General features: G+C 38.8%; 1 protein-coding gene across 2 annotated transcripts in view; it reads right to left on the minus strand.

Annotated features, from left to right (window-relative positions):
• The window catches only part of LOC106882869 (monocarboxylate transporter 4), an 85,837-nt gene that overhangs the window by 15,209 nt on the left and 54,827 nt on the right, over positions 1-15,801 (minus strand). For both annotated transcript variants that reach the window (XM_014933674.3, XM_014933681.3), the window contains exon 3: positions 81-224. In XM_014933674.3, the coding sequence (XP_014789160.2) occupies positions 81-224 (144 nt within the window). The remainder of the gene's footprint in view (positions 1-80; positions 225-15,801) is intronic.

Raw genomic sequence — 15,801 nt, forward strand, 5'->3', positions numbered from 1 at the left:
CTCTAATTAGCTGGTTACATATTCAATTCTAAAACTGACAATAGGCTCTCATGGAAAATTTAGTGTAAATGTTTACTTACCAACAAAAACACCAAGCGTAAACATTAATGTGAGTATGTTCTCTGCGAAATAACTAGCAAAGGCTCCACTGAAAGACAGGATACTTCCCATTGCTATGGTTTTCCTGGCACCAATTTTGTTGCACAATATTCCACCAACGATTCCTGAGAGAAAATGTAAACAAACATGTAACAGGTAAATGTGTGGCTGCATGCAATCAGCTCTAATAGCACTTACTCTTATGCAAATTATACAATTCACTTCACTTTAAATGCCTTAATACTGGCGTCATCCATGCATACACACACATATGTATGTACATATATGTATATGTATGTGTGTGGGCCCCAAATTTCATATTGACTCTTTATTCCAACTTCCTGACTATGAGAAAAATTGCAGACTACAGCATACACATGATCACAAGAACACAAATTTCACAACTTGTGAAGTAAACACAGTGATGTCACTTAGCTCCCTACCTCATGAGGATCACTGCTAGCTCTCACTGTGCACGCATCCATGTGCTGCCATCTGTTGGTGTGCTACAGAACTAGTATGGGAACTTTTTGATACCATCTTGAATGTATGGAGTTTAAGATGTTTATAATGATATTATCATGGAAACCAGAAAGAAAATGAAAAGCATGAGCTTGAAGCAGCCATTTTTGGCCATGTTGTTCACAAATGTTTTTAAACAAACAAACATAATGATAAGCTTTATTTACATTATTTACATTTGACGGATATTCGTCCTCATCTTGTTTGTTGTTAACATTGTTGTTAACAACAAACAAGATGAGGACGAATATCCGTCAAATGTAAATAATGTAAATAATGTAAATAATGTAAATAATGTAAATAATTCCTCATCTCTTAAATATAGAACTGTATTATAATGATAAGCTGTTGTGTCTGGGGAGAGTCATTCTCTTTTAGTGCTTTATAATTTAACACACTCACTGTGTGCATATGTATATACGTATGTATGTATATTTGTATGTATGTATTCTGCATATTCATGTGTTTGCTTAAGTTTTCTGCCCACCAGGTTGTGAAGAAGCCGGCCACATCTCCAGCTACACCAACACCAATGGCTGCACCTTGAAGCTGCATGTATTGTTTTTTGTTAAACTTTACTATTTATTTCCCCTGATTGTTGTTCTCAGGGTTTTGGCTGGGTGCAGTCCAGCCACTCAAACACTCTGTGGTGCTTTTCTTCACTGCTGAAGTGATGGTGGGTAGTCTTCCCCTCTGTGACCTGGTGGGGTAGAATCTACTGAGGTCATGGTCATCTAAATAGTCACTGTATCCCACCCCAAATTGACAGTGAAACAGAAGCAAAGATCTCCTAAGCTAGAAATAGACTCTGACATATCTTAGACTGATACAACAAATCCACTAAAAAGCATAGTGAGGAGGGGACCCACCAACTCAGTCCATCTGTTGACATAGGCCTACAAAACCCGAAACAGTGAATTAGAAACAGAGAATTAGTGTGCCTCCCTATGGACAAGTCTAGCAGACTGTCAGTAAACAGCCCACAGAACTATGTTCAGATCATGCAACAACACATCAGTAGCATGACAGAAGTTGCACCACAGGAACATGAAAGAGTAGAAAAACACCTCAATGCACACATGGGAATGTGGTGCAACATACTCCAACCTATGAAAAGGATGGCACACAATTTCCAAGCATCCAGCAATGATGTTACTACACTATACGGGTTACGCAAGGACCACAGGTCCTACATAAACCCTGTCATGGGGCCCCAACCAGACCAATTTGCGGAGCGAATATCTCCAGCAACTATAGACTCTTCTACTTCCTCTCACAGGTCTTACGACCTCACAGGTATTACGACAGGTTGTGTAGTGGGTAGTATGGATGTGATTTCACTCTACCCATCTATAGACTTAGATTTTTGCTGTGGAGAAATACATTCAGGTAATCTGTGAGAGTGAAGTGGAGTTTCGTAAGGTCAACACAAGGGAACTGGGCCTCCTCCTCAGACTAAACTACAACACTGACTATTTAGATGACCATGACCCAAGTAGATTCTGCCACACCAGGTCACAGTGGGGAAGACCATCCACCATCACTTCAGCAGTGAAGAAAAGCACCACAGAGTGCTGGAGTGGCTGGACCGCACCCAGCCAAAACCCTGAGAACAACAATCAGGTGAAAGACATGATTGCGTATGCAATAGGGGCAAGTGTAAAAACCACCTTGAAGAACCACATAGTAAAGTTTAACAAAAAACTATACATGCAGGTTCAAGGTGCAGCCATTGGTGTTGGTGTAGCTGGAGATGTGGCCAGCCTCTTCATGACCTGGTGGGACAGAAAACTTAAGCAAATGTTAGCAGAACAGTCCACAACTCTTCTACTCTACAGTAGATATGTAGATGACATTAATATCATAGTTAGGACCAACTCTAGTAATGGTAATGTAGAAACTGAGAGGAATGTAATGGAGAGCATCCAGCGAGTAGCTAACTCCATCCACCAAAGTATCAAGGTAACTATAGATTACCCCACTAAGCACCCCAGCAATAGACTCCCCATACTTGATACTGAACTTTGGTTAGAGACTGTGAACAATAGAGTGCAGCTCCTCCACTCCTATTACATGAAACCCATAGCTTCAAAATATGTTGTTCACAAGAACTCAGCTCTGTCACACAACATGAAAATTAACATACTGATAGCAGACTTAGGATAATGAACAATGTGTCCCCACTGTAGGAACCCTATGAAATGAACAAACATATACAGAACTTCATGCACCGCATGCAGTTCTCTGGATAAGATCAGAAAGATAGGGTTCGAGTATACAGGGGAGCTAGAAGGAAATTAGATAACATTATTCATAATGAAACCAATGGTACCTGCCCTAGATATAGAAACAAAGACTGGAATAGGATACAAAGAACTTGTGACAAAGCAAACAGGGCAAGCACGTGGTATAAAACTGATGAATATCAAGGAGTGATGCTTGTAGAGGCCACAGCCCATGGAGAACTAGCCCTTGGATTTAGAAAAGCTCTGAAGGAGACCAAACTCAACATTAAGATTGTTGAAAAGTCAGGGAACTCCATCAGATCATTTGAGAATACCATATGCACCAATGATAACTGCATGGTATGTAGGATTAGCCCTGGCATTAACTGTGGAACTAGAAATGTAGTTTACAGCATAAGATGTATAGAAGGTGTTTGTAAATACATGAACATGACATACATAGGGAAGACATCTAGGAGCATTGCGGAATGACTAACTGAACATTTGAGACAATATGACTGCAAAAAAACAGTCCTCCATGTACAAACAGTCCAACATACCAAGGACCAACATGGAAGCAACCTGGGTCAACTTGACATCTGCATCTTATTCAAGCACCCAGAAGACTCAACACTCAGACAAATACGGGTGTACATCCTCATAAATAAAACTTCCCCAATACTAAATAGGAAATATACATAGTAGATATCATACCCCCATACCTACAGTTTACACAGGTAGAGTAGAATAGTTAGTGGGCTGTTATGTAGATAGATGTATGTATGTGTGTGGGTGTATGTATATATATATATATATATATATATATATATATATATATATATATATATATATATATGTATATGCACATGTATGTAAGCATATGGATATGAAAGTAAACAGATCAACATACAGACGGATAGGTACATAGGTTATGTGAACAGACAAGCACACATACACAAAAGAAGACTGAAACACATGACCATATATATACACACACTTTACTTCACACAAAAACACATATGGAGATGCACATCCATACATACAAACACGGTACATAGTTGCAAAACACACACACACTCAGACATGCACACACAAGGAGACAGAGGTACACACACACATACACATATATAAAAACACACACGGACATGCAAACACATCAATATGTAGAATATATAATACAAATATAGATACACACATATATACTTCAAAAGTATATAGTAGCAACTTCTACACACAAACTTTAATTTCATATTCCAACAAATATTCAGACAGTGAATATTTCAAGAGAAAACCAATGTCAGTTTACCAGGTGATGATTGGAAATGAGAAACTCTGAGCATTGGAAATTGGAGCCTTTAAGTTTGTGGTATGACGTCAGTGTCTGGGGAGGCTGACCGGAAGGGCGAGTCGACCGGAAGGGGAAAAAGGGCAGAGGGAGCCTCGATCAGGATTCGTGCCCTTTTCGAACGGGGCTGCGGTCAGGACAAGACGTGTTAAGCGATGGTCTAGGTTTGGGAAGGTTTGGGAGAAGCAGCTGCTATTCCTGGTGTACTTGGGTCGGGGCAAGCTTCAAGGATCGGATACCGCAAGACAGACTCGCAGTCGAGGAAAGGAAAACCGAGGTAAGGCGATTACATCTACTCGTACGCACACACCACAAAGTTATAACTTATTAAAGAGTAATCTACATTTGCATTGAGTCATGTAATTTATAAATTCTTGAGAGTCAACAGAGATTTATATATATATATATCTTCATCATCATCATCATCATTTAACGTCCACCTTCCATGCTGGCATAGTCTGGTCAGTTTGACAGGAACTGACCAGGTAGAAGATTAAACCAGACTTCTGTGTCTGTTTTGGCATAGTTTTTCCAGTTAGATGCACTTCCTAATACCAACCATCCAGTAGAGTGGATTGAGTGCTTTTTAGATGGCAAGGGTACAGGCGAGGTTAGTTTTGGCATGGTTTTTACAGCTGGACGCCCTTCCAAATGCCAACCATTTGACAGTGTGGGTTGGATGCTTTTTACATGGCTCCAGCACTGGTAGGATCAGTCACCAAGTAACTTGCAAGACAAAGATCCTTTCAGTGGGGATGAGGCATTGGAGGAGGAGGTGATCTTGTGTCAGATGATGAAAGGTTAGAGTGTAAGAAAGAGACAGAAACAGGTGTCTTGCTTCAGAGAGAGAGAGAGAGAGAGAGAGAGAGAAAGAGAGAGAGAAAGAAAGAGAGAGAGAGAGAGAGAGAGAGAGAGAGAGAGAGAGAGAGAGAGAGAGAGAGAGAGAGAGAGAGAGAGAGAGAGAGCAGAAACAGGTGTGCTGCTATAAAGGACATACATGGTTACCCAGCCAAAGGGGAGAACAAGAGAAAGAGTGCAAGAGAGAGCAGGAGAGAGACACTGGCAAAGTGCCAGGGTATACTCACAAGGAATGGGGATTAGAATATAAATGGTATGATAGGGTAAAGAAAGAGAGAGATAAATGTTGGCAAATGCCAGAGCACATATATGTATATATATGCATATACATATGCATACATACATACATATACATATACATACATACATACATACATACATACATACATACATACATACATACATATACACGTAAATATATATATATATCAATTTAATACACAACCGAAAGAGCTACTAATAGTTTCATGCTTTTATGATACTAGAACAGGCATATTTATAAGATATACCATGTATCTTTACGCAATCTTTCAGACACTGTTTATGGGCTATATATATTTTAAAATCAAAGATTCTGAACAGTAAGAAAATAAGAAAAAACATGAAGACAGTGGGTGCAAAAAATGGAACAAGAAAAAAGAAGCGAAATCAAGGAAACTAAGATCCTCATCCACATTGTTAGTGGAAAGCAGCCCCAGCAGAAGCCAAGACATCTCTGATGGAAGCATTAAAGGACCTTTACATGACTTTTGTGAAGGATCCAAGTCTCACATGAGTAAAGGAGCAATGTCAGTACACATGCACAGTACACTGCAATTTTTGTTTGCCTTGTGATGTCATGTTGGGACTAGAGACCAGACACAAGACTCAAGAGAAGGAATCAGTTGTTCTACAGCCTGAAAGATATTGCATCTTCCAAGGAGCAAGAACGGTTGAGTGTGCTGCCCAGGTAGACAAACTTGTCTACCACTTTCAGTATTGTTCCTTCAACCAAGATAGCTATAATAATACTTCTGAATAAAAATATATATAAATATAGATCTAAAAAAAAAAAGAGAAGCAATGCACATGTAAAGAAAAAAAATCATCAATGCTTCTGAATCATTGCTGCACCTCTTATGTGTCCATAGCTTGTACTAGATACGCCGTATGGAGTTCCTACCAACAACCTAGAAAGCTCATTAAATACAACTGGTATAGAACAAAATAACAGAAAATATGTCAAAGTCTGTGAGACAGCAAATCGACCTTCATGTTTATTCTCATCTTAACACTGTCCAGCATTCACTATATCACACAATAGGGCTGTCTATTGAAGGCTTTCTCTAGATCAATGAATGAGAATTATACTGGCCTATTCTTAGCTAAGTACTTCTCTTCTTTACTATGTCAGATATGCTTCTTCTCTGGACAAAGCCAAACTGCATTTTATCTAACCTAATTCTGCTCCCAATTAATTGGACTATAACTCTCTCTGTAATTTTCATCACCTGATCTAGGAGTTTGATTACAGACCTTCTGTTTGTCTCCTGTTCATTTTTACATTCAGTATACATTATGTCATTTGTTTATTTACCATACATTTTTCATTTGTATATATATATATATATATATATATATATAGAGAGAGAGAGAGAGAGGGGGGGAGGGAGAGGGAGGAGGGAGAGTGGGAGGAGGGAGAGTGGGAGATGGTAGAGTGGGAGAGGGAGAGAGAGATAAATAAATAGGTAGGTAGATAGATAGATAGATAGGTAAATAGATAGATAGGTAAATAGATAAATAAATAAATAGATAGGTAGATAGATAGATAGATAAATAGATAGATAGATAGATAGATAAATAAATAGATAGATAGATAGATAGATAGATAGATAGATAGATAGATAGATAGACACTGGTTCCCATCCGAGTGGTTTTTCATGTTGGGAAACATGATAGTCAGGTGGGGCCAAATCAGGGGGATATGGAAGGTGAGTAACCAGTGCAAAGCAACAAACACAAACACCAGTCATTGAAACCAATGACTTGAGTGTTGGAGCATTGTCCTGATGAAACAAAACCCCCTTTCATTAGTTCTCCTGGGCATTTGTTCTTGATAGCCTTTTGTAACTGCCTCAGCAAGTTGGCATAGCACTGTCCATTGATGGTCTGGTCCGTTTGAAGACAGTCAATAAACACAATATCTATTGTATCCAAAACAAACTGGGGCCATCACCTTCCCTGCAAATGAAACAACCTTGGCCTCCATTGGAGCAGGTGAGAAGGGATGTTTCCACTGCATGGATTGTCTCTTTGTCCTTGGCTCAAAGTGATGAAGCCAACACTCATCCTGGGTAAGGAAATACTCAAGGAAACCAGCTGGATCTGTGTCAAACAATGTTACATTTTGTCATTTGATCAACCTGGTGCACTTTTGATCAGGTGTCAGAAGATGTGGCACCCACTGAGCAGAAATCTGTGTCATTCCAAATTCATTGTGCAGAATATTCTCAACTCTCTAACAGGATATGATAATAGCATTGGCTATTTGATTTATAGTCCATCACCTATCATCCATCAGCATGTGGTGAACAATGTTTTCCTCAGTGGTGGCAGCTACAGGACATCTAAACATCTTTAAAACTCTCCCTTCCCCTTATAAAACCAGCTGCCCACTTTCGCATCGTTGATAAAGCTGGAGCATCATCAATGTGGCAACTATGTCAGCATGAATGACCTTAGGGGCTAAACCTCTTTTCTGCAGGTACTTGATAACACCATGGTGCCAAATTTTGTCTGAATTTTCAATAGAAGTTGCTACTGTATACTTTTGAAGTCTTTGAACAGTCAGATATCAATTTACCTGGAAAGAAACAATGCTATTAAAAAGGAGAGTGAAATTAAGACATGCAAGATTTCACAGCTCTAGCATCACTCCGTCACAGCCAGCCTATGACATTTCAGCCAACCCTTGTATATTTAAATATAATTATTTCTATCTATTCAATGGGTGAATGAACATATGTGTGTATATATGGATGCAGGCAAATAAATCTCTTCCTCTGTGATTGCATCTTTTAATGACTCATTAAGCATCTGTGATGGGTACTAGGACAACTGAAATTAAGTTTTAAGGGGGACTGGCAAACCACTTATATAATGGGATGACTACATGTCCTTTGAAGAAAAGCATTTACAGACAAAAGAGATAATGAATACTTCTAGTCCTTAGTGTTAATCTATCTTCATAAAAAGAGAGACGTGCTTACGATGAAAAAAGACAGGATTTTAGATTTGGTTGATTTATATTTATACTTTCTATTTTTATTTTCATTGACCAATTTTGGTCTATTTGCTTTGTAATTTATATTTTTGAGCTGTGTTAGAGTGAATACGTGATCTATTGTACTGCTTGCTCACTTGGTTGTTTGTTGTTGGGCTGTTTTGATAGTCTAGTGGCTATGTCCTTTGTAAACGGCTTATAGAGGTGAAACAAGTGGCATATGGGGAATAGTTTTTTAAAATCTTCTCTATCACCTTGTTATGAAGCAGGATAGTCTTTCCACTGTGTGGTAAGAAGTTTGCTGCCCAACCGCATATTTCCAGATCCAGTGTGTCACTGCGAAGCACTTTGGGCAAGTATCTTCTACTATAGCCTCAGGTTGACTAAACACTTGCAAGTTGATTTGGTGAACAGAAACTGAAAGAAGCCTGTTGTTTGTGTATGCATATGCACACACACACACACACATACATATTATGTGTGTGTGTGTGTCTCTTTGGGTATATATTTTTCCCACCACTTGACAGCTGGTGCGAATTTGTTTATAACCCCATAACTTAGCAGTTAGAGACTGATAGAATAAGTACCAGGCTTAAAAGAAAAGTACTGATGTCAATTCATGAGACTAAAATTCTTCAATGTGGTATGTATGTATGTGTCAGGTCACTTGTGAAGCTCTCATGAGTGCTACAGGTAACATGGAACCCAGTACAACCTGTTGCGTGGTTGGGTTGTCAGTGACTAAACCGCCACCCCACCTCACCAGACTAGCCTGGTGAGGAGGGTTGCTAGAAACCCAGCAGGACTAAAAACAAGACCTGTTAAGAGGCCGGATGAACTTAGTGCAGGTTCAACCACTATCTAACAGTAGCATGGGCACAGAGAAATTCTAGGATGGTGTTCTGCATGCTGGATGACCACCTGTCTCTAGCAGCATGTCTCTAGGAGAAGTCTACGCTGATATAAAACCAGATTTTGCTTATGCTTGAGATCATGGCACTCTCAAATCCCTGAGCCTGCAACTCATATTGGCACCAGACATCTCGCCTCGGCTTGTCTCTGGATAATGTCAGTAGAGTGGAGAAGGTCTATCAGGTGTCATGCAAGCCTTATTTTACCTAAAACTTTGCACAGGCATTGATGATTTTTTTTCTTTACATGTGCATTGCTTCTCTTTTTTTTTTTTAGATCTATATTTATATATATTTTTATTCAGAAGTACTATTATAGCTATCTTGGTTGAAGGAACAATACTGAAAGTGGTAGACAAGTTTGTCTACCTGGGCAGCACACTCAACCGTTCTTGCTCCTTGGAAGATGCAATATCTTTCAGGCTGTAGAACAACTGATTCCTTCTCTTGAGTCTTGTGTCTGGTCCCAAAATGGCATCACAAGGCAAACAAAAATTGCAGTGTACTGTGCATGTGTACTGACATCGCTCCTTTATTCATGTGAGACTTGGACCCTTCACAAAAGTCATGTAAAGGTCCTTTAATGCTTCCATTAGAGATGTCTGAGATACATTCTGAATGTTGGTTGGACAGATACACAATTCCTGAAGAAATCTGATATCCCGAGTATAAAGGTGATGATGCCCAAACACCAGTTACATTGGAATGGACACCTTGTTAGAATGAAGGATAGCAGAATCCCTAAACAGATGTTATATAGGGAAATTGTTAGTAGAAAGCAACCCCAGCAGAAGCCAAGACTACGATTTAAGGACTGTGTAAAGTCCTCATTAAAAGCCTGCGAAATGTGGGAGGCTGGCTGGGAGAGCAATGCTTGTCATCACCATGGATGGAGGAAACAGGTAAAGAAGGGAGTTGATACCTTTGAAAGAGCACATTTTCTTCATGAAGAATTTAAGCATGCTGCTCGAAAACACACTGGTAGTGTAATGAATGGGGAAATCTAAGTCTGCAATGTTTGCAGTCATGTATATTTGTCAAGAGCAGGGATCATTAGTTACCAACGGAGCTGCAAGTGTAAAGTATAAGGTAGTTTTGAGTGCATAATGTTCCTAAAGACCAGTAATGGTTTTCCTCAGTCACAAATGGATGGCCATCATGTATACATGTATGGATGGATGGATGGACAGATGGATGGATGGACGGATGGATGGATGGATGTGTATGGAGATATGTTTATATATGAATGTGTAATGTATGTGCATATGTTTATGTATATCATCATCATTTAACATCCATTCTCCATGGTGGCATGGGTTGGATGGTTTGACAGGAGCTGGGCAGCTGGAGATCTGCCTGGCTCCATTTTATCTTCTTTGACATGGTTTCTATGGCTAGATGCCCTTCCTAACACCAACCTCTTTACAAAGTGTACTGGGTGCTTTTAACATGGCACCATCATGGATGCCTTTACATGGCACTGGTACAGGCACTTTTTTATAGCATCACCATAGGTGCTTTTACATGGCACTGGCACAGGTACTTTTATGTAGAACCGGCACCCATGAACCTGCAAGACTAGGACCTCTCAGGTGAGATAAGGACATAGAGAATATGCCTGTATGTCTGGACAGCTATGATTTTACTTAGCTTGATGTGTTTTCTTGAGCACAGCAAATTGCCAGGAATCTCAATCCCTTGTCATCTCTGTGAAGCCCAAAGTCTGAAGGTCCTTTCTCATCACTTTGTCCCACATCTTCTCTCCACAGTTAGAGATTAGACCTCTTTATGCAGCTGTCTTTCTCCATACACATCACATGACCATACCAGTGTAGTCTTCTCTCTTGCACACTATATTTGATGCCTTGTATACCCAATTTTTCTCTCAAATCACTTACATTCTGTTGTACATGCAGACTGGCATTACTCATCCAGCAGAGCATGCTGACTTCATTTCTTTCAAACCTTAGTAGTAACAGCCCATGTCTTGCAGCCATGTAGCATAGCTGTTCATATACAGGTATCATACAATCTGCCTTTCACTCTGCAGGAAAGGCCCTTTGTTACTAACAAAAGTAGTAGCTCTCTAAACTATACCCAGCCCATTCGTATTCTAGGAACTATGCTTTCAGAAGTACCTCCTTCATTACTAAACTTGGTCACCTAAGTAATGGAAACTATCCATTACTTCTAAGGACCCCACTCTCTCTGGCCATTTGATAGTGTCTATTTTCTGTACATTCCTAGCATTTAATGTACCGGCATGTCTGTGACTCGCAAAGTCTACATTCTCTGTTAACTGTCCTGTGGTATTGCTGCACCTCTTATGTGTCCATAGCTTGTTCTAGATACGCCGTATGGAGTTCCTACCAACAACTTTTCTTCACATTGAGCAAGACCATCTCCCTGAAGGTATCAGTGATTTGTTTGATTTCCCACTTATTAGGACTTTGGTCTTTGCTAAATTAACTCTAAGGCCCATTTTCTTCTCTAGTTCTGGTAATGATTTAGCTATAAGAACAAGGTCATCAGCATAGAGGAACTTCCAAGGGAAGGAAGACCATGATAAACAAGAGGGGATTAAGAACTAATCCCTGGTGAACTCCTACTTGTACACTAAACTCCTTGCCACACTCATTGGCGATTCTCCCCTTACTGACAGCATCCCTGTATATGGCTTATACTATTCTCACTAATCACTCATCTATTTCTAACTTCTGCATTGCTCACCAGATAAGGGAGCAAGGGTGGTGCTTTTCCCTAGCACAAATCCAAAATGCATCTCATCTATGCTAACTCTCTTCCTAATTAATTGAGCTATGACCCTTTCTCTAACTTTCATCACCTGGTCCAATAATTTGATACCTCTATAATTATTACTGTCTGAGGCATCACCTTTACCTTTGTAGAAGTTGACTACAATGCAACTACATTGTCCCTCATGGACAAACCTGATTAACTATAAGGGCGACTGGGCCATATACCACTCTGTCAGATATTTGAAGCATCTCAACAGTGATTCCTTAAGCTTCCAAATCCTTCTTTTCCAGACTGGTTTACTTCTTGGAATCCTTCCAGTCTGAAGTCACTAATGACTAACCTATGCTGAGAGATACATTCTTAACCAGGAAGGTCTTTGCATTTATGAGCAATCACATACCTCACTTTTTGGTGAGAATGTAGTCAATTAGTCAATCTGGCTAGCATGGGCACTAGATTGATAGATTATCAAGTGACTGGTTGGCTTCCTGGAGTTGGTGTTGTAGATCATTAGGCAATTCACATCAGTGAACTCCAGTAACCTTGTTCCCTTCACTGTCCCCCTTCTGCCTGTCCCCTCAACTGGGTCTGCCAAATGACCAAAAGGATCAGTTTTATGATATTCTTTTACAGACTATCTCAAAGACAAATGACAGTGATCTTATCTTCATGGCTGATGACTTCGATGGATATGTTGGGCAGCATTTGGGAGTCTTCTGCAATGTACATGGTGGCCATGAAGTTGGTATATATTTTCATATACTCTTTTACTTGTTTCAGTCATTTGACTGCGGCCATGCTGGAGCACCGCCTTTAATTAAGCAAATCGACCCCAGGACTTATTCTTTGTAAGTCTAGTACATATTCTATTGGTCTCTTTTGCCGAACCGCTAGGTTACGGGTACGTAAACACACCAGCATCGGTTGTCAAACGATGTTGGGGGAGGGGGGACAAACACACACACACAAACACACACACACATATATATACATATACGTATATATACAACGGACTTCTTTCAGTTTCCATCTACCAAATCCACTCACAAAGCTTTGGTCGGCCCGAGGCTATAGTAGAAGAGACTTGCCCAAAGTGCCACGCAGTGGGACTGAACCCGGAACCATGTGGTTGGTAAGCAAGCTACTTACCACACAGCCACTCCTATGCCTATAATATATATATACATATACATATATATATATATATATATATATATATATATATATATATATATATATATATATATATATATATATATATATATATATATATATATATATATATATATATATATATATATATATATATATATATATATACACACACACACACACACTACTAACTTGGTCGCCCAGATAGCAGAAGCTATCGACTACCTCTAGTTTTTCACCCTGGAATGAGATAGAAGTTGTTTCCTGTTTGTTTACAGTTTTTATTGCACCTGAACATCTGCCGCAAACAAAAACTAACTTCCTAGTTAACCTGCCTTTGATGTTGCTGCACCTCTTATGTGTCCATATATATATATATATGTATATATATATATATATATATATATATATATATATATATATATATACATATATATATATATATATATATATATATATGTATATGTATGTGCATATATATATATACATATATATATATATGCACATACATATACATATATATATATATATATATATATATATATATATATACATATATATATATATATGGACACATAAGAGGTGCAGCAACATCAAAGGCAGGTTAACTAGGAAGTTAGTTTTTGTTTGTAGCAGATGTTCAGGTGCAATAAAAACTGTAAACAAACAGGAAACAACTTCTATCTCATTCCAGGGTGAAAAACTAGAGGTAGTCGATAGCTTCTGCTATCTGGGCGACCAAGTTAGTAGTGGGGGTGGGTGCGCTGAAAGTGTAGCTGCTAGAATAAGAATAGCCTGGGCAAAGTTTAGAGAGCTCTTACCCCTGCTGGCGACAAAGGGACTCTCACTCAGAGTAAAAGGCAGACTGTATGACGCATGTGTACGAACAGCCATGCTACATGGCAGTGAAACATGGGCTGTAACTGCTGAGGACATATGTAAGCTCGCAAGGAATGAAGCCAGTATGCTCCGTTGGATGTGTAATGTCAATGTGAATACCTGTCAGAGTGTAAGTATCTTGAGAGAAAAGCTGAACATTAGAAGCATCAGTTGTGGTGTGCAAGAGAGACGATTGCGCTGGTATGGACATGTGGTGAGAATGGATGAGGATAGCTGCCTGAAAAAGTGCCACACCCTAACAGTTGTGGGAACCTGTGGAAGAGGTAGGCCCAGGAAGACGTGGAAGAGGTGGTGAGGCAAGACCTTCGTACATTGGGCCTCACCGAGGCGATGACTACTGACCGAGACCTTTGGAAATGTGCTGTGCGTGAGAAGACCCGGCAAGCCAAGTAAGATCGTTGCCAGTGCCCCTGGATTGGCTCTTGTGCGGGTGGCACATAAGATGCACCATTTTGAGCATGGCTGTTAACAGACAGTCTGTTAAAGTCTGTCATACCGGCCATGATGAAATACCACAAGGTATAGAAAATACGTATTCGCCTTTATATATTTAATCCTTTATATTGAACACTCAATATTTCATATATTCAATAAGACATATTCCATATATTCAATAAGACATTCAATACTTTATTTCATTGTACCATCCATTTTTATATTATATATTGTATATTCCATATTCTATATCCCACATTAATTTTACAAGAATATAAATAAAACATATAAAACAGACAGAGTTGGAACTCTTTTAAACAAAATAATATATTCCTCTATACACAATCATACAAAACCCCTTTTTTGTATTTATTTTTACTCACACACATATATACATATATATATATATATATATATATATATATATATATATATATATATATATATATATATATATGCACATGTGTGTTTATATTTGTACATGTGCCTTACATTTGCATATATGCATATGTGTAAAATATTATAATATCGATATGAATACAATTGACAATGCTAGAAACTGAATAGAATTTCGTTAGAAATGCTTATAGCCACATAGTTTTTAAATTTTTACTATCCCAAAGCAAACATGTTAAAATTTCCAGATAGAAATCAAATGACATAAGCAATCCAAATTCAGACATATGCTAGCCAACTAACTATTTCATCTATTAACATTATCTTGTGAGCCTTAAAACACAACAGTAACTAAATTTCTATAGAAAGAATCTCATGACCTGAATTTGACTCACCTTATTACAAAATTATTTCCAACAAACATTTCTAACAACAAAATCTTCCAATAATATCTTTCCATTAACACTAACCCTACAAAGATATTTTCCTCTTATGCTCTTCAATTCCCCTCTCTACACAATGTACATACATCAAACCTAATTATCATTTGACATAGCTCAATATACTACAGAAAAACAACTCACCAGAGACTATATGAAGTCTAAAGGAGCCTAAGTTTTCTTCAGACTGACAAAGGCTAGCAGCCTGAAACTTTGAAGTTACTGTTACCCCTCTTCTTCCAAAAGTATAATTAATATAGGAGCACGAGCAGCAGTGTGGTTAGAAGTTTGCTTTCCAACCACATGGTTCTGGGTTCAGTCCCACTACTTGGGACCTTGGGCAAGTGTCCTCTACTATAGTCCTAGGCTGATCAAAGCCTTGTGAGTGGATTTGGTAGACAGGAACTGAAAGAAGCATATTGTATGTGTGTGTGTCTTTGTGTCTGATTTTGTCCCATATCACTGCTTGACAACTGGTGTTGGTGTATTTATGTCC

The sequence above is a fragment of the Octopus bimaculoides genome, chromosome 25, assembly GCF_046866305.1.
Source record: "Octopus bimaculoides isolate indiv1 chromosome 25, ASM4686630v1, whole genome shotgun sequence".
Taxonomy (NCBI): Eukaryota; Metazoa; Mollusca; class Cephalopoda; order Octopoda; family Octopodidae; genus Octopus; species Octopus bimaculoides.